Source organism: Giraffa tippelskirchi, chromosome 6 (assembly GCF_054371585.1).
Source record: "Giraffa tippelskirchi isolate mGirTip1 chromosome 6, T2T-mGirTip1v1.2.pri, whole genome shotgun sequence".
Classification (NCBI taxonomy): Eukaryota; Metazoa; Chordata; class Mammalia; order Artiodactyla; family Giraffidae; genus Giraffa; species Giraffa tippelskirchi.
The window spans coordinates 42,519,583-42,546,864 of record NC_137280.1 but is presented as its reverse complement, the minus strand read 5'-3'; the positions used below and the strand labels follow the sequence as shown (position 1 = coordinate 42,546,864).

Sequence of the window (27,282 nt, the reverse complement as noted above, 5' to 3'; positions counted from 1 at the left end):
ATTCTCCAAGCCAGGCTTCAACAGTACATGAACCATGAACTTCCAGATGTTCAAGCTGGATTTTGAAAAGGCAGAGGAACCAGAGGTCAAATTGCCAACATCTGTTGGATCACTAAAAAAGCAAGAGAGTTCCAGAAAAACATCTACTTCCACTTTATTGACGACGCCAAAGCCTTTGAATGTGTAGATCACAACAAACCGTGGAAAATTCTTCAAGAGATGGGAATACCAGACCACCTGACCTGCCTCCTGAGAAATCTGTATTCAGGTCAGGAAGCAACAGTTATAACTGGACATGGAACAACAGACTGGCTTCAAATCAGGAAAGGAGTACGTCAAGGCTATATATTGTCACCCCGCTTGTTTAACTTATATGCAGAGTATATCATGCAAAATGCTGGGCAGGATGAAACACAAGCTGGAATCAAGATTGCTGGGAGAAATATCAATAACCTCAGATATGCAGATGACACCACCCTTATGGCAGAAAGCAAAGAAGAACTAAAGAGCCACTTGATGAAAGTGAAAGAGGACAGTGAAAATGTTGGCTTAAAACTCAGCATTCAGAAAACTAAGATCATGGCATCTGGTCCCATCACTTCATGGCAAATAGATGGGAAAACAGTGAGAAACTTTATTTTGGGGGGCTCCAAAATCACTGCAGATGGTGACTGCAGCCATGAAATTAAATGATGCTTGCTCCTTGGAAGAAAAGCTATGACCAACCTAGACAGCATATTAAAAAGCAGAGATATTACTTTGCCAACAAGTCCGTTTAGTCAAAGCTATGGTTTTTCCAGTAGTCATGTATGCATGTGAGAGTTGGACTATAAAGAAAGCTGAATGCCAAAGAATTGATGCTTTTGAACTGTGGTCTTGGAGAACAGTCTTGAGAGTCCCTTGGACTGCATGGAGATCCAACCAGTCCATCCTAAAGGAAATCAGTCCTGAATATTCATTGGAAGGACTGATGCTGAAGCTGAAACTCTAATACTTTGTCCATCTGATGGGAAGAACTGACTCATTGGAAAAGACTCTGATGCTGGGAAAGATTGAAGGTAGGAGGAGAAGGGCCCAACAGAGGATGAGATGGTTGGATGGCATCACTGACTCAACGGACATGAGTTTGAGCAAGCTCTGGGAGTTGGTGAAGGACAGGGAAGCCTGGCGTGCTGCAGTCCATTGTGCTGCAAAGAGTCGGACACAACTAAGCAACTGAACTCAACTGGGTCATGAAGCCAGAACTCTCACGAGTGGGGTTAGCACTCTTATAAATGAAAGCCCAGAAAACTCTCATTCCTTCCTCAACATGAAGACACAGAGAGACAAAAGCCACCTATGAACCAGAAATCAGGCTCTCACCGGATACCAAATCTGCCACTGCCTCAATCTCGGACAACCCAGCCTCCACAGCTGTGAGAGATAGCTGTTATTCAAGCCACTGGGTCTGCAGTTTTCTGTGATAGCAGCCGGAACTATGACACAACAGCCATGTCATCCTTCACAACATTTTTCCTACAGGAAAATTTACTGCAAGGTCCAGATTACCTACCTCAGAAATGAATTTCTAGAATATAATTCATTCATAAACTGCATTTCTCAAGGCTTCCTCTATTTGACCCAATTCACTCTCTTAAAAAAATAGTAAGAAATTTCCCCATATTATTATTATGTCTTCTGCTAAGACATGCCATCCACTAAGGCATGTCACTGACTCTCACAAAAACAATAAATCCTAATTATATTTCCTCCTTTCACTGAGGCACTGGTCACCTCCTTTTTTTGCAGCATTAGATCAGCCAGGTAAAAGCAGTAAAACCCTGCCTTGAGAAACATAAAAATGAAGACAAATTTCCTAACTCTTGCTTTCTCCTCCTAACTCTTATGGACTAACTAAGCACGTTATTTAATTCTCTCTCTTCCTCAGTTTGCTCAGCTATGAAATGGGGATAATAATGGTCTTACTTTATAGGTTTTTTAAAATGAGGATTTAAAAACCGAAAACACAGAAGGCTCCTAAACACAGAAAAAGGCTGGTAGCTGATACATAAGAACTAATCAAGAAAATAAGACGGTGGTTATTATTCTTCACATCATCATCATCATGATCACTATGGAGATGATTTTGGTCAGAAGAAAATCCAACTTTAAAACCATCACATGTTGTTGGCCTTGGCAGCTGAGGTTGGCCTTTTGGACGAGGCAGACATAGCTGGACATGAGGCCCAGCCCATGCTATGATGCTCGGTACCTGAGGAGCCGCCAGCAAGCTCACCTTCATCACATCGTTGTACGCACCCTGCACAGCCACATGCAGCGGGGCCATCATGCTGCAGTTTCGGAGGTTTGGGTTGGCTCCTTTGCGAAGAAGAAACTTTACGCTTTCCACCTGGTTTTTTCCTGTGGCCCAGTGTAGTGGGGTGTTTCCATAATCATCCATCACATTCAGTACTAGAAAAAGACACCAAAATACAGGTGAGACGTTGCTTGGATTGTACTTGGCACCTACCGCACGCCTATTTACTGCAAAGCTCAGTTCACCTTCTTTCGGAAAAATAAAAAGATAGCTTCAGTTCTCAAAAACATCTAAAGACACCTTTGGGGATGCATGTCAGTGATGGCACTGACTTTGTCAAATGAGTTAGCTGTCAATCTGTAGGATCCATAAGAAATAGGTCTTCCTATTGCTACATGCTTTTATCTGTGCTATGAATTTGGGGATTTGTTGCAAAGCATTGAGCTTATGTAAAAGTAACAACTCTACACCAGGCAACCATTATTTCATCCAACCCTCCAATAGCTCACAAGGGGCCATGTCCGTTTTTCAGAAAGATGAGGACTAGAGAGGTTCAAAATCCTGCCAACATTATGCAGCTAGTAAGGAAGTCTGTAAGCTGACTTAGCTCTTTGAATCTCAGTTTTCTCATATTCAAATGTGGTGGAAGGAAGGAAAGAGGGAAGGGAGGAAGAGAAGGAGGGAGCGAAACAGATAGGTATACTTTGCAATATTCTTAGGAGAAGAATATCAAATCATGTCCTTAAAGATCTTAGTGGAGTGTCTGGCCTTTAGCAATGGTTCAAAAAAATGTTAATGAGAAAAAAGATGCACCACTAACAAACACAAGACTGGAATTAGACCTTGTGCACCTTGATGCCATACATGGTTTCCACATATTTCTACAATATATCGTCATATTATTTACCCTGTGATCAACATGCCCTTTGACACTGCAGGATTTACTTTATATCTGCTCTAAAATAGACATGACTGTCAGCTTTATCAATCATTTTAATTGGTGGTAGTATATTTTTATGTCTGAAGAGAATGGGAAAGAGCTCATCCATAAATATGAATTAAGGACCACCTACAATGCCTGGAATCATGCTATAGCCATATTTCTCATTTCTCTCCTTTTTAACATTTATCTCCCCACTATCTTTTCTCAGTCACTCCAGTGCCTCATTCTCAACCACACACACACACACACACACACACACACACACACACACTCTCTCTCTCTCTCTCTCTCTCTGTCTCTCACATACTCATACACATCCCTTGACCATTCTGTCTGATCAAGACAAAAACACCACACTCAGCATTTCATTTAGCACCTAACCTCATGAAACCATGGCCAAAGCTTGCCAACTCCCATTCATCAAGTAAATAACTTGAATTTGGCTTTTACCTCCATTGCTTTTCAGAAGTCACTTTTACAGAGGTCAGGAGGCCTTCTAATTTCAAGGTTATTGTGTCTTCTTTCTATGTGATCTCTTTGTGATACCTGATCCTTCTAACTAATTTCTCTCTTGGCTCATGTGCCATCAATCTCTTATGCATCACTGTCTTCACCATCGTTTTTCTGGCTTTTCCTCTGCCCTCTGACCCTGAATGTTGGTGTTTTACCCTTAGCCACCTTCATTGGCAATTCTATGGTCTTCTAAAGGATTTTCATGCATTTACACAATTTGAGCTACTTCCTATGCAATACTGGCCCTGTGGTGTGACCCTTTCCTTCTCTATTTTTGGTCTACTAGATACAAGGTATTAGGCTACAAGTCTACTAGAAATTTTCAAGTGGATGTCCCCTGGGCCTTTTAAACTCAGTATAACCATATTTAAATTCCCTCCTCACACTCACTTTTCTTCTGTCTTCTTATGAGCCTTCTTTTATGGATGGCTAGACTATTAACCTAATTCCTAAATTAAGAATATCAACATCAGTCCACCTTTTCATCACTTACTCCTTGCATTCAATCTTTATCAAGCACTTTCCACTCTACATGTGAAATAGACCCTGAATCTCTCCCTTTCTCCTTATTCCAATCTCAAAACCCGAGTGGATGCTCAACTTCTCTTTACTACTAAAATAGCTTTTTAACTGACCTTCATCTTACCTTAAATAATAATGGTCTTATTATACCACCTCACTGCTTAAATCTCTGTGGCAGCCTGCTTCCTTATCAACTACAGCTGAGTTTCTCAGAGAAGGCTGGGGGCACGAGGCTGGGGAGGATGTGACATCTTCTTGGGGTGTCAATTTTATTCCACGATAAGGGTGGCACCAGTGGTAAAGAACCCACCTGCCAATGCATAAGACATAAGAGATACGCGTTCAATCCCTGGGTCAGGAAAATCCCCTGGAGAAGGAAATGGCTACCCATTCCTGTATTCTTGCCTGGAGAATCCCATGGACAGAGGAACCTGGTGGGCTATAGTCCATAGGGTCCCAAAGAGACAGACACAACTGAAGTGACTTAGCATGCGCACACAGCAAGCAAGTAATTTAAGTATGTGATGACCTCAGTGGAAACAGTATGTAAGAATACATGAAATATACATGAATTTTTATGATCTATCATGCAATTGCAAAGAAAATATGCACTGGCAGTGGGCTGTCCCAGATCCCTGCACCATCCTCTGCAGTATTTCAGTGGGAAAGATTGAAGGTCACTGGCTAGAGGGAAGACCACATTCCTGAGTGAGACATTCTGGCCCTTTATAATCTGGAACTAATCAACACTCCAGAATAGCTTCGTTCTACTCTTTCCAAATGAGTCTAATGAGATGATGAAATATATAGCACTAGCGATAAAGTTCTGTTACCTTCACAGGAGGATTCATTGACAATCATCTCCATCAGCTCCACTTGACCTTCTTCTGCAGCATGGTGCAAAGGAGAGGCATTCACACCATCATATTTTTTTAATCTCTTTTGTTTCTTCACAAAGTTTTGTAAACCGCATTTGTTTCCCTCGAACACCACCTAGAAGTATATACAAAATTGTTACCTTAAATAAGCATATGTAAAACTTATTAGTATAATAAGTTCCTTGTTAAAAGATTATCATCCAAACTAGTTCTTATGCTTATGATAAAGTAAATATTTTTTTTCTGAAGAACAAAATGCTTAGACATATAGAGCATGCCCCAGAGCAGACACGCTCAGTTGTGTTTGACTCGTTGCAACCCTATGGACTGTAGCCCACCAGGATCCTCTGTCCATGGGTTTTTCCAGGCAAGAATACTGGAGTGGTAGCCATTTCCTACTCCAGGAGATCTTCTGAACCTATGAATCGAACCTGTGTCTCCTTAATTGGCTGGCCGATTCTTAGGCATATAGAAAGAAAGTGAAAGTGTTAGTCACTCAGTCATGTGTGACTCTTCGAGACCCCCTGGACTATAGTCTGCTGACCTCCTCTATCCATGGAATTCTCCAGGCACGAACACTGGAGTGGGTAGCCATTCCCTTCTCCAGGAGATGTTCCTGACCCAAGGATCGAACCCAGGTCTGCAAATGCTTTCACATTGATAAGCACGTTAAATAAATAATTTGATTTTCTGATCCCAAACCTGTATCTGCTGTAGAAATAAAGGCCTTGAGAAGAGTTTGGAAGTAAATGTAATAGATGCGAGCTGAGAAGAAAATAAGTAGAGTGAAAACATAGAGGCATTGTCTCTGCCAGATGAAAAATGTACTGAAACCACAGCATAAGGGAGTCTGGTTTGATGAAAAAAGATTTTCGTGAATGCAAGGAGTAAGAGTAGAAGCTAAATTACTGTCTTTTCTTTGGCCTTCCTGCTGATAGTCAATTCCCATCCAATGTGTTCCTAGGTAATAGAGCTAGAATCATTTTGAAGGATGGTCATGTAAGTCTCTTGGTCAGTTATCTAGAACAGCTGCCCACTCTCCTCTGGGAATGAACAATCCCCCCTCTTTTGACCACTGGGATTCTGAGCCAGGCCAAGTCAGATCAGGTGCAGTGCCTTATGGTTCTCTGAAGGCAGGAAGGGCTAGCATTTAGTTCAGTTCAGTTCAGTTCAGTTGCTCAATCATGTCCGACTCTTTGTGACCCCATGGACTGCAGCATGCCAGGCTTCCCTGTCCATCACCAACTCCCAGAGCTTCAAACCCACGTCCATCAAGTTGGTGATGCCATCCAGCCATTTCATCCTCTGTCGTCCCCCTCTCCTCCTGCCTTCAATCTTTCCCAGCATCAGGGTCTTTTCCAATGAGTCAGTTCTTCGCATTAGGTGGCCAAAGAACCTGAGCTTCAGCCTCAGCATCAGTCCTTCCAGTGAATATTCAGGACTGATTTCCTTTAGAATAGACTGGTTTGATCTTGCAGTCCAAGGGACTCTCAAGAATCTTCTCCAATCTTCTCCAGTTCAAAAGCATCAATTCTTTGGCACTCAGCTTTCTTTATAGTCCAATGCTCACATCCATACATGACTACTGTAACAATCATATCTTTGACTAGATGGGCCTTTGTTGGCAAAGTAATATCTCTGCTTTTTAATATGCTGTCTAGGTTGGTCATGGCTTTTCCTCCAAGGAGCAAGCGTCTTTTAATTTCATGGCTACAGTCACCATCTGCAGGGATTTTGGAGTCCCCCAAAATAAAGTCTCTCGCTGTTTCCATTGTCTGTGTACTTACTTACCGCCAGAGATCAAGACACTGAGAGGTTACATTGTTTGCCCAAAGGCGCACAGTAAGGAACAATGTTAAAATTTGAACGGAAGGTACATGGAATACAGATTTTGTCTGACTGATGAATGCCAAAAATCCAACATACAATGGAGACTGAAGTTGTGATAGAGAAACTGTGATAGAGTAAGTTTCCAGATCATAAGAACAAATTTTGCAGGACCAGTTCCGTAAGTTTTGAGCATAGTTGGCAGTTGTCACTGGCCTGGAAAAGTATGATTCCAAACAGACATTAATGTCCACTGATGTCAGGGGAGGAGCAAGAACTTTCTAGAATATCTAAATTTCTCTAAGATTTGTTTTCTTCATGCTCTTTATATTCTTTATTATAACTGCACTAAAGATGACTTATCATGGATGACAGTATATCTCTTCCTTGTGAAATTTCAAGGTGTTGATATTCTGCTTTTGATTCATTCTCACAAGATATGAAATTTCCAAATTTGTACATATTCAGTAATAATTTTAAAATGAGCTCTTCACAGAAGTAGGCTCTTTTTCAATGTCTCACCCCATCAAAGGAAGTGTTTACTTGAATCCATTAGGAAGTATTATAGCACTTGAAATTGATATGTTCTTCCAGTAGTAATAAAGGAATTCTATCATCTACCCCACATTGTCAAAAAGAGCAATTTACAGGCCTACTCAGTGATGTGCTGTCAACACAAACCCAATTACACACTCTTTGACAGCCAGGTCTGGCTTCAGAGGCTCATGTGAACTGCTGAGTTCACAATGATAACAAAGCATCTAAATATTTCATACAAGCTCATCAGATGTGCTGTCTGAATTTAGTTCACGGCATGTTACCTAGGCTTCAAAGAGATTTCTTTAAAGAAAGTACTGAAAGTCAAGGATGTCATCTAGACAAGTTATTACATATTCAGTCAATATAGTTTTCTACTGTCACAGGATCAGACTCTGAACTCTATGACTAGATACAGAATGTAACAGACTACATCACATTTGTTGTTGTTGTTCAGTCGCTAAGTTGTGTCTGACTCTTTCAACCCCTATGAACTGCAGCACACCAGGCTTCCCTGTCCTTCATGGTCTGTCAAGAGTTTGCTCAAATTCATGTCCATTGAGTAGGTGACACTCTCTTAACCATCTTATCCTCTGCCTCTCCCTTCTTCTCCTGCCCTCAATCTTTTCCAGCATCAAGATCTTTTCCAGTGAGTTGGCTCTTCGCATCAGGTAGCCAGAGTATTGGAGCTTCAGCTTCAGCACCAATGATTATTCAATATTCCAGTGAATATTCAGGGTTGATTTCCTTTAGGACTGATTGGTTAGTTCCGCTATCACGTTTAAAGAAGCTAATTCTGAGTCCTTTAAACTGAAGATATCAAATACACCTGTTTTAGGTTGTTTTAATGAAATACATATAAGCAGTATGGGGGGAAAAGGAAGGAAATTATTACAATGAGAGATTTTAACAAATGGGAGATTATAACTATGAGAAGTCGGAGAAGGCAATGGCACCCCACTCCAGTACTCTTGTCTGGAAAGTCCCAAGGACGGAGGAGCCTGGTAGGCTGCAGTCCATGGGGTCGCTAAGAGTCGGACACAACTGAGCGACTTCACTTTCCCTTTTCCCTTTCATGCACTGGAGAAGGAAATGGCAACCCACTCCGGTGTTCTTGCCTGGAGAATCCCAAGGACAGGGTAGCCTAGTGGGCTGCCGTCTATGGGGTCGCACAGAGTCGGATACGACTGAAGCAACTTAGCGGTCACTCAGTCGTGCCCAGCTCTATGCAATCCCCCCATGAACTGTAGCCTGCCAGGCTCCTCTGTCCATGGAATTCTCCAGGCAAGAATACTGAGTGGTTAGCCGTTCCCTCCTCCAAGGGATCTTCCCTACTCCAGGATTGAACCAAGGTCTCCTGCACTGCAGGTGGATTCATTACCATCTGAGCCACCAGGGAAGCCCATAACAATGAGAAATTAAGACCAAATGCTAAAGTATTAACTCCCTTGAAAGAAAGTCATTGGAAAAGATTAAAAGCATCAGTCAGATGATTCATATTCCACATTTCTAATCTTGTAAGTTTTCTGCCATCCTTCAATTTTGTCAGGATTCCTGAGATATTGTGTGTGCATGCTGGAGAAAATATTGTACACCATGTCTTCTTAATGAGGAAATCCTTAGAGTTCAGAACTCTCCAGAGTGCTATATATATGTGTTTGTAATTAGTCTCACTGCTGAGATTTCTACAGGATGATTTAAAGTCAGGTAACAAAATAAAATATATAAATCCCTCAATCTACAAGCTTGACTGTGGTTTTCAAAAGCCTGAGATAACATAAATGCTTCTGCTGGACTTAGGTGAGAAAACTAAACAAAGACAAATAAAAACACAAAGAAAAGTAAGTTTGAGACATTGTATTGCCGAATTCATTCACTAATTATCTCCAGAAAACAAAGACCACATCCATAAGTAAAGAAAGTACATTTGGTGTGATTTTCAAAATTTAAAAATTTCTTCCAGTCCTTAATGTTAATTCCAAAGATGCTATCCTAGTGTTTGACATTCCCTTATAACTTCAGTTCTTTGTATTAAGCTAAAAGACCATAGTTATTATACTAATATTAAGGAGGAGGAAAAGTATTTAATCTGGATGCACAGATAAACTTACCTTGGGAGGCCTGGCTTGTGGTTTTATGTAATTTTCTATGCATGCCTGACTCATATGCAGGATTAAAAACACTGTCTATTCACCTAACCTATTTAGAGGGCAACTTGGTGATTTCTACCAAAATTAAGCCCGTAAGTGACTTTCCATCCTACTAGGCCTTTAATATACTCATTAAGGTACTGTAGACAGAAGAAGCCATATCTACAACCACTGACACTCAATCACATGTGTAATAGCAAAACAAAACAAACACACATGTGCTGGTCTAGTAAAGCATGACACATTCATACAAGGGAATCTTATAAAGCTACTAAGAAGAATGAGATACATCTCCAGCGGCTGATTTTGAAAGTACTCTAAAATATATTCCATGAGCAAATCAAAGTGTAAATGGTTTCACCATGCAAAGAGATTTGTGGTGGCATTGGAGAGAGTTTTTAATTCTTTTAACGTTTAAAAAGAGATGCTTCCTCCTACTGACAACGTGAGGCATCCAGCGATGAGTTTTCTGAGCATCTGACAGCCTCCGCCCTCAGTCAGCGCCATCAGCCAGCAACCTAAGCTGGTGCAGCCTTTTGGTCAGAGCGACTTTGGGAACCGCAAAAGAAACAGAAGCCCCGTCCTAGTCCTTGGGACCTCCGGAAGACCACCTACCCAGCTTCGAAGGGTCTCCTCCCCCAAAGTCCCTTCCGACTGACTGCCCCAGCCCTTGGAGGAGTCCGCCCACCCGTCCTCCCAATCCCTGCAACACCTCACTGTTAGGTTCTGCTTCCATTTCCCTCCGCGAGACAAGCGTGCTTCTGAACCCCAAACACTTCTTGAGTAGCTAGCTCTCCTACCGCCAGATTCAGCCATCTAGCTGTTTGGTTCTAAATAAAATCTATAAAAAGAACAGCACGCGCTCCAAAACTGGTTCCGATTTTAGAACCAGGCAGTTGCGGCCAAATGCCAGCGGTACTTTGCGGGTAGGTCTCCCCACGCTGCAGCTGCCCAGCACAAGCAAGAGCAGGGTGAACAAACAAGCAAACAGAAAGGACAAAGCCGGCACTAACCGGCGGGCGCCTTTTAAGAACGCGGCTCCCCGAGCTCCCTACTTCCCGAGAAGGTCCATCTTGGACCGCACGCACACCCCGAAGCAGACAGCCCTCACCTAGCCGGGTCCTTCCATTCCGGACTACCCGCTAGGAAACTTCGAGTCGAGGAGGGTTAAGTTAGGAAGAGCTGACCCGCGCCCGGACTTCCGAGCGCGCCCGCCCAGGTACCTTGAAGTCATTGCTGTTGTGCTTGTGATCCTCCACGCCTAGGCAGACGAAGTCCCGGGGCTCCTTCTTCTCCCCGGGGCGCAGCATCTTCCTCAGGCTTCGCCTCATTGACCACACCCCGGGCGCCACCTGCGGCAGCTGCTCCCCACCGGCGCGGGCACCTAGGGCGAGACAGTCTAAGTGAGCCGGCGCCGGCCTGGGCGCTGGGGGCGCGCGCGCCTCTGGGGTCCGCGCCGGAGCTCCGAGCTCTTCCGCACCCGGCGGTCCCCGGGAGAAGAGAGGTTTGCTCTGCGTGAGGCCGGGAGGACTTCTGGCCGGAGTTGCCCGCCTCAGGCTACTTGAAGGGCAGGAAGCAGGAGGGGCGCATGGAGGGGTGGGGACGCACCATCGTGTCCACGCGCGGCCAGAGGGCGGCCGCGCCACGTGTGTCCCCGGGCGGTAAGCGCGACTGGCCCGTCCCGGCTGCAGCAGCGCACCCTTGAGTGTAGGTGTCAGGTCAGAGTGTCTCCACCGAATCTAGACTCATAATAAAAACCGAGAGCCCCCGTCCTGTCCTGCAATCAAAGAGAAAGGAAGGGGCGAGCCGGGGGATGGACGGGGGAGAGAATGACAAGAGAGTGACTGGGTACACTGGGAAGGTGTTTATTTTTTTATTATTTAAAGATTTTTTATTTATATTTAAAAAAGAAGAAAATCACAGTACTCAGACCATTCTTAAAATGGGACAATCAACTCATGTAAAATGAGTGTAAATCAAAAGAATACCCTAGAATTTGAGGCATTGTGTTCTAAGGCTTCCAATTTTGAGATCAGTCCTGGCTTCTCCGAAACTAAAGCAGAAAGTTGTTACATTTTTCAGTGAAGGGCTTTTAGTTTTTTAGAGTTTTATTTTAGTAGAGTTTTATTTCTATGCAATGCAGAATTGACAGACCTCTGTATTCTCTCTCTTCCTGGCACATAGTATTACATACAGTTTTGAAGTAATGGTGATGTTTACAGCAGGTTTTGAGGGGATTGTTTCATTGATCTCTTAAATTATATACACTACAAAATGTCAAGATTGTGAGATCTGACACAACTTTGCCTTCAAGAGTACTAGACTGTGAAACTTGTCATATTATGTTTAAGGAAGACTTGGAGTGTTCGTTGATGTTTAAGATTTTAATATTTCTGAAGGCCATTACAGTGACCTGGATATGTGCTGAAAGCCAAACTTAACATTTTTTTGTCTTGTTTTGTGCTTTTTAACAAAAAACTATTTCAAATAAATCCTATTTCAACACAGTGAAAAAAAGTTTGTTGTGAGACTTCCCTGGCAGTCCAGTGGTTAAGACTTCGGGCTTCCAATGCAAGGGCCCTGTGTTTGATCACTGGTGGGAAGTACTAAGATCTCATATACCATGTGGTACAACCAAATTTTAAAAATAAATGAATAGGTTTATTTGTTTTCCCAGCTAAAAGCCACCAGGCTTCAGCTTCCCATGTCTGCATCATTGTAGAAGGCTCTTTGAGTTGGAGAGAAGGTTTTTAGAAAAACTTATCTTTCCAAAAGAAAAGAAAGTGAAAGTTGGTTGCACAGTCGTGTACGATTCTTTCTGATCCCATGGACTGTAGCCTGCCAGGCTCCTCTGTCCATGGAATTCTCCAGCAAGAGTACTGGAGTGGGTGGCTATTTCCTTCTCCAGGGGATCTTCCCAACCCAGGGATTGAATCCTTCTCCTGCATTGCAGGCAGATTCTTTACCAGCTGAGCTGCTAGGGAAGAAAAGGGGAGTGATTAAATCCTAGCAGTGGGTTGAGGGATTAGAAGAAGTCACTTTGAACCTCTGGCCCCATTTCCTGTGCATAACAATACTAATCCCCTCAGGGATTGGTGTTTCAGCAGAGCTAATAAAATGACTGTTAGATTATACAAGAAATCATGATGACTAGTGTCTACTTGTTTACCCTCAGCACTGTTTGAACAGGCTTATCTTCATGGGCCAGTGCTGAGTTTATTAATCAACAGAGCTAGAGTAGTTGTGGAGTGGAAGGTGTCTACTCCCTGTGAGAGAGGCTAGTTTTACATCTACCTACAAATAATATAGCCACTGAAACTATGTTTGCCACATGTTGCCACTATGTTTCTGCCACAAGTTTAGAAAGAAAAAACTTCCTTCCAAAGCTAATTACTCTGCACAGTCTTGAATTTAACTCTGACACTCTTTTGGCAGTTGGGGAGCTTCTCAGGTGGCACAGTGGTCAAGAATCTGCCTGCTAGTACGGGAGACACAAGAGACAGGAGTTCAATCCCTGGGTTCAGAAGCTCCCCTGGAATAGGGAATGGCAACCTGCTCTGGTATTCTTGCTTGGAAAATTCCATGGACAGAGGAACCTGGCAGGCATAGGGTCGCCAAAAGTCGGACATGACTGAGCACTCATGCTCTTTTAAACACTCTGGATTGTCATAGTTACCTGTAATCTCTAGAGCCTAACATAAGAGCCCTGTGGACCCAAGACCTGACAGCAACAGGCACTAAATAAAGGTCTGTGGACTGCTTACCTTGCAGGCTACATTGGGGAGCATTTAAGGGTAGGTAAGGGAATGCCAAAGAATGCTCAAACTACCGCACAATTGTACTCATCTCACACGCTAGCAAAGTAATGCTCAAAATTCTCCAAGCCAGGCTTCAACAGTACGTGAACCGTGAACTTCCAAATGTTCAAGCTGAATTTAGGAAAAGCAGAGGAACCAGAGATCAAATTGCCAACATCCATTGGATCATCAAAAAAGCGAGAGTTCCAGAAAAACATCTGCTTTATTGGCTATGCCAAAGCCTTTGACTATGTGGATCACAACAAGCTGTGGAAAATTCTAAAAGAGATGGGAATACCAGATCATCTGACCTGCCTCCTGAGAAATCTGTATGCAGGTCAAGACACAACAATTAGAACTGGACATGGAACAACAGACTGGTTCTAAATAGGGAAAGGAGTACATCAAGGCTGTATATTGTCACCCTGCTTATTTAACTTATATGCAGAATACATCATGCGAAATGCTGGGCTGGATGAAGCACAAGCTGGAATCAAGATTGCTGGGAGAAATATCAATAACCTCAGACATGCAGATGACACCACCTTTATGGCAGAAAGCGAAGAAGAACTAAAGAGCCTCTTGATGAAAGTGAACGAGGAGAGTGAAAAAGTTGGCTTAAAACTCAGAAAACTAAGATCATGGCATCTGGTCCTATCAGTTCAATTCAGTTCAGTTACTCAGTTGTGTCCGACTCTTTAGGACCCCATGGACTGCAGCACACCAGGGCTTCGTGTCCATCACCAACTCCCAGAGTTTACTCAAACTCATACCAATTGAATCGGTGATGCCATCCAACCATCTCATCCTCTGTCAGCCCCTTCTCCTCCTGCCTTCAATCTTTCCCAGCATCAGGGTCTTTTCAAATGAATCAGTTCTTTGCATCAGGTGGCCAAAGTATTGGGGTTTCAGCTTCAGCATCAGTCCTTCCAATGAATATTCAGGACTGATTTCCTTTAGGATAGACTGGTTGGATCTCCTTGTAGTCCAAGGGACTCTCAAGAGTCTTTTCCATGTATACCTATGGCTAATTTATGTTGAGGTTTAACAGAAAACAGCAAAATTCTGTAAAGCAATTATCCTTCAATAAAAAATAATTTAATAAAAAGAGTCTTCTACAATACTACAGTTCAGAAGCATCAGTTCTTCAGCACTCAGCTTTCTTCATAGTCCAACTCTCACATCCAAAAATGACTACTGGAAAAACCATAGCTTTGACTAGACGGACCTTTGTTGGCAAAGTAATGTCTCTGTTTTTTAATATGCTGTCGAGGTTGGTCATAACTTTTCTTCCAAGGAACAAGCGTCTTTTAATTTCATGGCTGCAGTCACCATCTGCAGGGATTTTGGAGCCCCCCCCAAATAAAGTCTCTCACTGTTTTTCCCATCTATTTGCCATGAAGTTGATGGGACCAGATGCAATGGTCTTAGTTTTCTGAATGTTGAGTTTTAAGCCAACTTTTTCACTCTCCTCTTTCACTTTCATCAAGAGGCTCTTTAGTTCTTCGCTTTCTGCCATAAAGGTGGTGTCATCTGCATATCTGGAGTTGTTGATATTTCTCCCGGCAATCTTGATTCCAGCTTGTGCTTCATCCAGCCTGGTGTTTTGCATGATGTACTCTGCATATAAGTTAAATAAGCAGGGTGACAATATACAGCCTTGATATATTCCTTTCCCTATTTAGAACCAGTCTATTGTTCCATGTGCAGTTCTAACTGACCTATCACTTCATGGCAAATAGATGGGGAAACAATGGAAAGAGTGAGAGACTTTATTTTGGGGGGGCTCCAAAATCACTGCGGATGGTAACTGCAGCCATGAAATTAAAAGATGCTTTCTCCTTGGAAGAAAAGTTATGACCAACCTCGACAGCATATTAAAAAACAGAGACATTACTTTGCCAACAAAGGTCCGTCTAGTCAAAGCTATGGTTTTTCCAGTAGTCATTTTTGGATGTGATAGTTGGACTATAAAGAAAGCTGAGCACCGAAGAACTGATACTTTTGAACTGTGGTGTTGGAGAAGACTCTTGAGAGTCCCTTAGACTGCAAGGAGATCAAACCAGTCCATCCTAAAGGAAATCAGTCCTGAATATTCATTGGAAGGACTGATGCTGTTTCTGAAGTTGAAGCTCCAGTACTTTGGCCACCTAATGGGAAGACTTGGCTCACTGGAAAAATCCTCATGCTGGGAAAAATCGAAGGCAGGAGGAGAAGGGGACAAGAGAAGATAAGGTGATTTAATGGCAACACTGACTCTATGGACATGAGTTTGAGTAAGCTCCAGGATTTAGTGATGGACAGGGAAGCCTGGCATGCTGCAATTTATAGGGTCACAAAGTGTCAGATGTGACAGAACAACTGAACTGAACTCAAGTTCTTTATTCTAAGAACAACTTCTTACTTAATAGAAGTCTTTATATCTAAGAAATCTTTATATCCAAGACTTCTATTAAGCAAGTGATTTGCAAATATTGTCTTAGACCTTGTGGCTTCTTTTTATTTTCTTAATGCTGTCTGTTAAAAAGCAAAACTTTTAAATTTTGATAAAAATTTAATTTGTTCATTTTATGGATTGTGCACTGTGTGTCATACATAGACATTTTTGTCTGCTAAAATTATAAGGTTCTCTTCAATGTTTTCTTTCAGCAGGTTTATTATTTTAGCTTTTACAAAGATTCATTTTGAGTTAATTTTTGTGTGTGCTTTGAGAGTCCAAAGTTTCTTTTTATTTCATATGGATATTCTTTTGTTACCATTTGTTGAAAAAAATCTGTATTTTCTTCATCGGTTTAACCTCGGACTACTGTCAAAAATTGATTGACCATAAGTATAGGGACTTGTTTCTGGACTTTCTGTTCTATTCCATTGATAGATACATTTGTGTTTAAGTCAGTATCATGCAGTTTTGATTTTATAGCTTCATGGTAAACTTGAACTCAGATGTTATAAGTCCTCCAAATTTTGTTTTATTTTTCTCTAAATTGTTTTGGCTGTTCTAAGTCCTTTGCAGTATAAATTTAGGATCAGCTCATCAGTTTCATGGAGAAGCTTGCTGCGATTTTGATAGGAATTACATTAAGTCTATAGATCAATTTGGTGAGATGTGCCACCTTAACATTGTCTTCTCATCCATAAACATGGTATTTTTATCCATTTATTTAGATCTTTCTTGATTTCTGTCAGCAGTATTTTATAGTTTTCCATGTACAGATCATACACTATACTTGTTAAATGTATCCTTAAGAATTTTATTGCTGTGCTGTGCTTAGTTGCCCAGTTGTATCTGATTCTTTGCGACCCCATGGACTGTAGCCCATGAGGGCTTTTCATTTTCTTTCTGGGAATATATTTAATGACCAATTCACTTTTATTTTATAGATTTTTTTAATTTTATATTTTTGCTTGAGTAAACTTTGGTGATTTGTTTCTCTTCAGAAATTTGTCTATCTAACTTGCCTATTTCTTGCTGTAAAGTTGTTTGTAAAATTCTCTTACAATCCTATTAATTCTTATAGAGTCCCCTCTTTCCTTCCTGATTTTGGTAACTTGTGTCATCTATCTCTTCTCAGAAATGGTTTATCTTTTTTTTTTTTTTTTGATCTTTTCAAAGAAGAAACTTGTTGATTGCATTGATTTTTCTCTATAGTTTTGCTACTTTGGGTTTCACTGTTTTCAATGATTTTTCTTTTCAATTTGGTTTTCTTTCTGATAGCTTTGGATTTGACTTGATCTTTCTTTACTTCCTTGATATGTAACCTAGAGGCGGTTGATTTTAGATCTTTCTAATATAAGCATTTAAATCTACAAGATACTTTCTAAGCATTGTTTTAGTTGCATCCCATAAATCCCATGATTTGTTGTGTTTACATTTGTGGCTTCTTTAATTCACAAGTTATTTTTTGGAAATGTGTGTTTAATTTCCAAGTATTTGGGGGTTTTCCCAGATTTCTTTCTGTTGTTTTTGACAATCTGGTTGTGGTTAGAGAAATACTTTGTATGATTTCAGTGCATCTAAATTCAAATGTGAAGTCACTGAGACTTGTTTCATGGATGTCATGTGGTCTCTCCTAGAAATTTTTTCATGTATACTTCAAAAGAATGCGTGTTCTCTTTCTTTTGGTAACGTTTTTGCATGTTTTAAAGTCCATTTGGTTTATAGCATTGTTCATGTCTTCCATATTCTTGGTGATTTTTTTGTCTATTCTTCTATCAGTTGCTGAGAGAAGAGTATTAAAATCTCCAGTTATAACTGTGTGTGTGCCTGCCTGCTCAGTGATGTCTGACTCTTTGCAACCCTATGGGCTATAGCCCATCAGTCTCCTCTGTCCGTGGAATTTTCCAAGCAAGAATACTGGAATGGGTTCTCATTTTCTCCTCCAGGGGATCTTCCCAACCCAGGGATTGAACCCACATCTCCTGCATTGGCAGACAGATCCTTTACCACTGCATCACCTAGGAAGCCCCCAGTTATAACTGTTAATTGTTGATTTATTCTTTCAGTTTTGTTCAGGATTTACTTCTTTTGGGTAGCTGTGTGTTCTTAAATGTATGCATATTTGTAATTATTGCTATTCTGTTACATTTTCCCTTTTATTGTTATGAAATTTCTTTCTTTGTCTTTAGTAATATTTTTTGTGTTAAAGTCTATTTTGTCTGAGATAGCTATTCCAGATCACCTATATTTATTGTTAACATGGTAAACCTTTTTGTATCTTTTACGTATCTTTAAAGTATTTCTAATACATTGTGTCAAGTTAAATCTTGCTCTTTTATCTAACTCCAGTCTCTGTCTTTTAATTACAATGTTTAACCCCTGAAATTAACTGTAATTGTTTATATTGTACTGCTGTTTTGATATTTGTTTTCTATATCTCATATCTTTCTCTTCTACTCTATTCCTCTTTCACTGACTTCTTTTGTGTTCAATAATTCTTTTAGCAAACTATTTTTATTCTTTGGTAGATTTTTTAATAAGTGATTTTCTTTGTGTAGTGATTACAGTGTTCAACTTATCACTGTCTACTTCAGGTTAGTACTTATTTAATTCCAGTGAACTATATCAACTTTGTTCCAATACACTTCCATTTCCTCTCCCATCTTTATACTATCATTGTTATTTGTAATACATTTATGGATATATACTATATCTATGTATGTTATATACTTCAAAATAAAAGTGTTATAATATTTACCGTATTCAGTGGTCTTCATTTCTTCCAGTAGATTTGCACAATAGTCTGGTATCATTTCCTTTCAATCTGAAGAACTTCCTGTAGAATTTCTTTAACGCTGTTCTGCTTGAAAAAATTATTAATGGATAATTTTGCTACATGTATAACTTTTATTCAACAGATTTTTTACAGCACTTTAAATGTTATTACGTTTACCTCCATTGTCTCTGATGGGAAATAATCAAAATATTTTATTGTTGTTCCTCACTTAAGATTTTTGTCAATCTCAAAAGTTAATGCTTGTCTATATCTTCCCATTTACAATACAACAGCTTACATTTCTCTCTTGCTGACTATCCCTGTAAGCCATATTAATATATCCAGGGTTTTAGTTTCAGATTTTAAAAAATTAAGCTTTATTAAAGTATTTAGACAATTGTAAATTATATCATTATTTTTTATATTTCTGTTTCTCGCAATCCTTGTCATTCCTTTTCTTAGAGTCATACGAATTTTTCCTGGATTCCATGTATAAGTGATTCTTCTAGAGAAGAAGAATTTGTTGAAGAGAAATTGGTGGTAAAAAATTCTAGGCCCTACATGTATAAAACTTTCCTTATTTTGGCTTCCTGTTGGATGATAGTTTTAATAGATATAAAACTATTTCAAAGTTATTTTCTCTGAGAAATTTGAAGACTTTATTTTTCTCTTTCATCATTCATTTTTACAGATAAAGTATCTTATATCAATCTGTTTATCGTTCATTTCTTGGTAATTTGTTTTATTTTTCTCTCTGGAATGTTTTAAGATTTTCATCTTATTCTGTTATGAAATTTCACCAATATGTAACTCAGTCAGGCATTTCTATTTTGCCTTGTTCTGAACTCGGTGGTACTTCTAATTAATGATTTTCTTTGCTCTGGGAAATTGTCTTCCATTTTATTCATTATCTTCTTTTGTATCTATAACATTAGATATCTTTTCATGGCAGATAACAGAAAAGCACAACCAAAACTGGCTTAACCAATAGTAGAATTGATTGGCTCATAGAACTAAAAAGCCTGTGTTAATGTAGTGTACTAGTGAAAAGCAGATTGATCTGGGACTGAATGTCATCAAAGCTGTTTCTCTTTCCTCTTCTATCTCTTTTTTCATCAAGAAAGAGAAATTTCTCTACGCTTTGAAAGCTCCCACTCTTCCAAGTTTATGACCGCCAGTATGATCACTGAGTTTTCTATCAGCTCTATAAAATTTCATGATGTAGTTTTGACCTCCCATCTTTCCAGAATCCTTTAACATTTCTAAACTGTTGGTTGCATGCATTGTTTGTTTTTTTTTTTTTTTCTGCTTTCATTTGGATTTTCTCTTTATTAAAAAAAAATAACATTTTGTTATTTCACATTTTCAGATGGGAAGAAAGTAGATGTATCTCAGACAAGTATCTTAATTCAATCACTTTCTCTTATTTTCTCTGTTATTTAAAAAATTTTATCCTGTGTCTGCCAACTTGTGTGGAGATGTCCCTTTTTTTTGTATAGTGCATCTTGAAATAATTAAGTTACATTAGAAAAGAGTTGGGTTTAGGAGGAAGGGGAGAAACTAATGTTTAATAAATTCTACTTCTCACTAGGCCATGTCATTAGTTTGGTGACAGCAAAGTCCCAAATGGAAAATTCTGCTTAACACAGATATATAGATGTTATACACGTATGTGTGTGTGTTAGTCGCTCGGTCATGTCTCACTCTTTGTGACCCCATGGACTATAGTTCGCCAGGCTCCTCTGTCCATAGAGTCCTCCAGGCAAGATTACTGGAGTAGGTTGCCATTGCCTTCTCCAGGGGATCTTCCCTACCCAGGGATCAAACCCAGGCCTCCCGCATTGTGGGCAGATTGTTTACTGTCTGAGCCACACGTACATGCCCAAGCACAGACACACAGACATGGACACACAGACACGCACACACCATACACATATTACTGTGGACACCTGTGAAATACTCTTTTCTATCAGGAACCAGAGACTGTCCATGAGCTTTGATACAGAGAAGCCTGAAGCAGATTCGTCCCTCTCTACCTCCCAGAAGACCAACTGATAGACACACATCATCCAAACCAGCCCCATTCCAGGGCCCTTGGCAACTGTGGTCTAGAGAGATTATTAGTGCAATTAATAAAAATGCAAATCTAATAAGATTATTTCAAAGGTGAGATATTAAATAAAGCTAATTAAGTTGGCCCCCAGACCAAGAAAACCTTGCTAAGAGTCAATTGTGTCATGGCAAATAGTAATTCAAATTTTAGAACAAAGTAAGATATATAAATTTATTTTACTTGTATTCTATTCCTGTAAATTGTATTCTATAAAGCTTCGTCAGATGGTGGGTTAATCTTCATGTTCTGAATTTTTATTTCTAACTATTTAACTTGAAGCAACAGTCAAAATTTAAAATACGTTTCCATGATATCTGCCCACGAAGGAGATAATGGTAGATTTCTCATATTAGCAGTATTACTCTATAGGATTTGAAAGTACAGTTGAAGCTCCCTGCTGATTATGAAAAGCTTCTGTGGTACAGCTTTACCTGCTATACACTTAATTCATTTATACCAAGGTCATTATTGACTGGGGAAGTAAAAGTACAATAAAAAGCATCTCTGCTATTTACCTTAATACTTTATTATATATGGAACCTTTTAAGCACAAGGATATTTTAAACTAATATATGAAAATATCCTATTGAATTTATCTTAAGAAGTTAACACAAATAATATCTGTAGTTCAATGTATTTTCAGTATATAGAAATATTACTGTTTTATTGTTTTAAGAATACACTCAATTTTCCAGTCTGTAAAGAGAAAAACTTTTTAGATTTCCAAGTCTTAATTAGGCTTCTCAGCAATTCTGGACAACCATAGCTCAAACAATTCGAATAAAATTATATGTAAAAATAAAGTTTTTATTTCATCCAATTCATGATGGGAACCAGGCCAGATTGAAACTAAGTAACATCAAATATAAAATGAGAACTTACATTCCTTAGAGTTGAAACACAAACTAGCCTTTGAAGTATATAATTAGTATTATCATTATGTTAATTTCTTATATCTGAAAACTTGACTCACCTAACATCTGAAATATTAGGACATTTAAAATCTTAAAGTTACAAGATAATGAATAAAAATCATGCTTACCTTTATTCGTAGAAATTGACATCTTGTACCTGATGTTACCCAGGTAAAGAGCTATTCCTTTTCTCACACGGTCCGGAGGTTGCACCCACTTTTATAGTCGTATATAATTACACAAGGGGTGGTTCATTCTAGGAGTCAATATTGTGTCTTTTTATTAGACTACCTAATACAAATGAAGAGTGAACACAAAGTTTTCATACTTTGAGCTTTGAAATTTGATTACTGGCTACTGAGGAGTCACCTGATTTATTATTGCTTAAAGTTTATCTCACTTACTCTTATAATGTAATATCACAAATCAAACTAGTTAAAAGTGGTACCCTTAGGAGAGTTATTTAGCTTCTGTGGGAAACTAATCACCATCCTTATACTGAATAAAAGATGGATCACCAAGAAAAGTATATAAAAGTTTGCAGCATTGTCATTCATGTATCCAATGTGCTATACACCAGTAAAATGGGGACAAAACTGAGTTATTCAAGAGAAAATTATCCAAAATAGAATATGACAAATGCCTCATGCCATAAGAATATATTTGAGTCTGCCATTATTTTAAGAAAAATAAATTTCTTAAGAAAGTAATTCACAGGATACTTTGTGAAAGCTGTAATATCTTTTAAGTTACACTAGCTTTGTACATCAAATATGACAACTTGATTGGAGATGCTCCATCTGATATGTCCTCTGTTCTCTGTTTCTAATGCATTTTCATTGTCAGCCAATTATTAACTTAAAAACATTTTTTGAGCAGAAATTGTATACTAGGTAGTATATTAAGATGTCCTAAGGAGCTGAGAAAGCTGAGCGCCAAAGAATTGATGCTTTTGAACTGTGGTGTTGGAGAAGACTCTTGAGAGTTCTTTGGACTGCAAGAAGATCCAACCAGTCCATCCTAAAGGAGATCAGTCCTGGGTGTTCATTGGAAGGACTGATGTTGAAGCTGAAACTCCAATACTTTGGCCACCTCATGCGAAGAGTTGACTCATTGGAAAAGACCCTAATGCTAGGAAGGATTGGAGGCAGGAGAAGAAGGGGACAACAGAGGATGAGATGGCTGGATGGCATCACCGACTCAATGGACACGGGTTTGGGTAGACTCCGGGAGTTGGTGATGGACAGGGAGGCCTGGCGTGCTGTGATTCATGGGGTCGCAAAGAGTCGGACATGACTGAGCGACTGAACTGAACTGAACTGAATTGAAGGAGCTGAGATCGCCTCAAGAAAATTGGAGATATCAAGGGAACATTTCATGCAAGGATAGGCACAATAAAGGACAGAAACATTAAGGACCTAACAGAGATTAAGAAGAGATGACAAGAATACACAGAAGAAATATTAAAAAAAAAAAAAAAAAAAAGGTCTTAATGACCAGGATAATCACGATGGTGTGGTCACTCACCTAGAGCCAGACTCCTGGAGTGTGAAGTCAGATGGGCCTTTGGAAGCATTACTATGAACAAAGCTAGTAGAAGTGATGGAATTCCAACCGAGTTACTTAAAGTTGTAAGATGATGCTGTTAAAGTGCTGCATTTAATATGTCAGCAAATCTGGAAAACTCAGCAGTGACCTCAGGACTGGAAAAGGTCAGTTTTCATTCAAATCCCAAATAAGGGCAATGCCAAAGAATGTTCAAACTACTACACAATTGTATTTGTTTTACAGATTAGCAAGGTTATGCTCAAAATCCTTCAAACTTGGCTTCAGCAGTACATGAACTGAGAACTTCCAGATGTTCAAGCTGGATTTAGAAAAGGCAGAGAAACCAGAGATCAAATTGCCACATCTGTTGGATCATAGAGAAGCAAGGGAATTCCAGAAATACATCTACTTCTGCTTCACTGACTACGCTAAAGCCTTTGACTGTGTGGATCATAACAAACTATAGAACATTCTTAAAGAGATGGGAATACCAGACCACCTTACCTGTCTCCTGAGAAACCTGTATACAGGTCAAGAAGCAACAGGTAGAAACAGACATGGAACAACAATGGTTCCAATTTGAGAAAGGAGTAAGACAAGGCTGTATGTATATTGTCACCCTGTTTATTTAACTTATATGCAGAGTACATCATGTGAAATCCTGGCCTGGATGAATCACAAGCTGGAATCAAAATTGCCTGGAGAAATATCAACAACCTCAGATATGCAGATGATACCACTTTGATAGCAGAAATCAATGAGAAACTAAAGAGCCTTTTGATGAGGGTGAAAGAAGAGAGTGAAAAAAGTTGGCTTAAAACTCAACATTCAGAAAACAGGTTGTTGCTTCTGGCCCCATCATTTCATGGCAAATAAAAGGAGGAAAAGTGGCAGTGACAAATTTTATTTTCTTGAGCTCCAAAATCACTGCAGGTGATGACTGAAGCTATGAAATTAAGACATTTGCTCCTTGGAAGAAAAGGTATGACAAACCTTGAGAGCATATTAAAAATTAAAGACATCACTTTGCTGACAAAGATCTGTGTAGTTAAAGCTATGGTTTTTCCAGTAGTCATGTATGGATGTGAGAGTTGGGCCATAAGGAAGTTTGAGCAATGAAAAATTGATGCTTTAGAATTGTGGTGCTGGAGAAGACTCTTTTGAGAGTCCCTTGGACTGCAAGGAGATCAAGCCAGTCCATCCTAAAGGAAATCAATCCTGAATGTTCACTGAAAAGACTGATGCTGAAGCTGAAATTCCAATACTTTGGCCACCTGATGCAAGGCATCCACTCATTAGAAAAGACCCTGATGCTGGGAAAGATTGAAGGCAAAAGGAGAAGAGGATGACAGAGAATGAGATGGTTAGATGGCATCATTGACTCAATGGACATGAATTTGAGCAAACTGTGGGAGATAGTTAAGGACAGGGAAGCTTGGCATGCTGCAGTCCATGGGGTCGCAAAGTCAGACATGACTTAGAGACTGAACAACAATTACAGAGGGGGAAAAAAGAAGTAACTGTTTTTCACATTTAGTTGTTTTGGTGTTGTTTTTCTGTGGACTTTCCAGGGATGAAATAAATACAGTAATTTTATTTTAGAAATTAAAACAACTATAGACCAATATAGTTGTTGTTGTTCAGTCACTAAGTCACGTCTGACTCTTTGAGACCATATACAGAACACTACAAAGGTTGGTCTATGGCCCCAGTAGGAAATAAGCAAACCCATGGCCAAAATGCCATCCACCCATAGAAGATCCCCCACATGCTCTATTAAACCAGCCTTTTCCAGGCCAGGAGATCAAAAGTCATGCAATGACATGGAAGTTGAAGAAAACCAAAGTCTGAGTCCCAGCATTCCCTCTGGCAATTCCATAATCCTCAGTTGGTCATTAATTTCTCTGATTTTCTGATTTCTTATGCACAAAAGTAAAGCCAGCCCCACTAGCATTCTGTTGAAAGCAAATTAGACAATGTATGAGAAAATGCTCTCAAACTACACAATTCTGTGGAGCCTTATCTGCGTTTTATGAGCAGCATTACAAAAATGCTTATTTATTATGCTGATGATCCTTTTAGTAATAGGAGAAAGCATTAGGAGTTCAGTATAAGACAGACCATTATGAACCTTTCAGATGGAGAAACATTTAATCTTGGACTCCTCTGGACTCTTCTGAAGTCAAAGGTGCTTTATTGTGGCTCTTGGGAATAAGATAAATCATCGAGGAAATGACTATAATTTTTTTAACTGAATCACTCTAATAAAAGGGAAGCAATACCTTATGCTTTTTATTCCAGAGTCACAAGATATTTACCACAATTACCGGACAGTATACACTAGATGGATGGCTAACATTTATTAATGATCACAATGAGCCAGATTTCATACTTATTATCTCATTTCAGTACTTTAGATTTATTATGTCATTGAATTCTCACGACTGCTTATGAAAATAGGTCCTTAATTTTTTCCCATTTTACAAATGAGAAAGCTTAGGCATAGAATGGTAGACTGACTTTCCCAAAATCCATAAGATGTTATGGAAAAAAACAAACAAACTTTCTGGCCAATCCAATATATGACTTTTAAGGACTGTTAGGGATAGAGATGGGCTTCCCAGGTGGCACTAGTGGTAAAGAACCTGCCTCTCAAAGGAGGAGATGTAAGGGACACAGGTTCTATCCTTGGGTAGGGAAGATCCCCAGGAGAAAGGCATGGTAACCCACTCCAGTATTCTTGTCCGGAGAATCCCATGGACAGAAGAGCCTGGCGGGAGAGGAGTCCATATGGTTGCAAAGAATCAGATACAGCTGAAGAAACTTAGCATGCATGCACGCAGGGATAGATATTCCCTGACATCCTTGACTGCCAACTCCAACATTTAATAATCTCCACGCATCAACAAGTTGCCTCACCTACTCCTTTCATCCCTCTAATCATGCAATTGTTATTTTCAGCTGTAAACATTGAAATTTCGTAGTCTGATTCATCTTGACTCAGCTCAATAAAAACTTCCCAGACAAATTGCTTGCCCAAGAGCCAGTCCTTCCAGATATAAATTTCCTGTGTTGTGGTTTAAGAAAATGAAACAAAAGTACGTTCTTGCTTGGGAAGGCACAGAATCAATCCAAGTTAGGGTTAATATTGGACAAATTGTGTACCATTCTCATTGGGAAATTCCAAGCACAGGCCCAAGGGACATAACCAGTTAATCTCTAATAACGGTCAAAATGAGAGTCAAGGTGAACATCATTACCCTCTTTCCTTATAAATAACTTCATAGATGAACAACAAGGTCCTACTGTATGTAGCAGAGGGCTTCCTTGGTGGCTCAGGCAGTAAAGAATCTGCCTGCAATGCAGTAGACCACCTGCAGTGCAGGAGACCTGGGTTCGATCCCTGGGTCAGAAGATCCCTTGAAGAAGGAAGTGGCAATCCAATCCAGTATTCTTGCCTGGAGAATCCCAAGGACAGAGGAACCTTATGGGCTACAGTCTATAGATTTGCAAAAAGTCAGACACAACTGAAGCGGCTGAGTATGCATGCACACAACAGGCAGGGGATGATAAGAGTCTGATTGTGGGCAGTAGAACTGCAAATGGTAGCCTTGTTCCTCTCTTCTTATCCCCCAATTGCTTCCCAGTACTATCTTCCTTTCACTTTCTCTCCTGCACCCTGCATTTCTAGATTTATGTGTTTTTTTTTTCTCTTGAGAGAGCATCATTTAATGAGGATTTCAGTCACATTCATGGGAATAATCTGATCCAGTTCTATCCATCTGTTCCAACAGCAAAACTCTGCTCCCCTATGGACTGCAGTCCCACAAAATGCTGGCCAATCTGGCACCAAGGATGCACTGCACACCTCAGACTTTGATGTTCCCTGTTTGAACTATTAATTTTCTTTCTGTGCAGATGTTAATCTTCCATTAGGATTAATAGAGCAGGTGTTTATATTACCAAATGTTGCCTGCTTATCTGTAAAGTTGCCTCATCACTATTTCACAGGCTTGCTGCCTAGCCACAAG

The 27,282-nt window shown here is 39.8% G+C and overlaps 1 protein-coding gene across 8 annotated transcripts in view; it reads right to left on the bottom strand.

Annotated features, from left to right (window-relative positions):
• TRPA1 (transient receptor potential cation channel subfamily A member 1) overlaps positions 1 to 27,282 on the bottom strand; it is a 249,544-nt gene that overhangs the window by 42,305 nt on the left and 179,957 nt on the right. For 2 of the 8 annotated variants that reach the window (XM_081501690.1, XM_081501691.1), the window contains exons 4-8: positions 21,832 to 21,959; positions 18,659 to 18,760; positions 10,890 to 11,050; positions 5,108 to 5,267; positions 2,276 to 2,451 (exon numbers count right to left, since the gene is read on the bottom strand). In XM_081501690.1, the coding sequence (XP_081357816.1) occupies positions 2,276 to 2,451; positions 5,108 to 5,267; positions 10,890 to 11,050; positions 18,659 to 18,713 (552 nt within the window). In that variant the 5' untranslated portion in view covers positions 18,714 to 18,760; positions 21,832 to 21,959. Of the gene's footprint in view, positions 1 to 2,275; positions 2,452 to 5,107; positions 5,268 to 10,889; positions 11,051 to 11,274; positions 11,444 to 18,658; positions 18,764 to 21,831; positions 21,995 to 27,282 lie in introns of all 8 variants that reach the window. The other 6 variants (XM_081501698.1, XM_081501697.1, XM_081501696.1 and 3 more) reach the window with 4 other exon arrangements.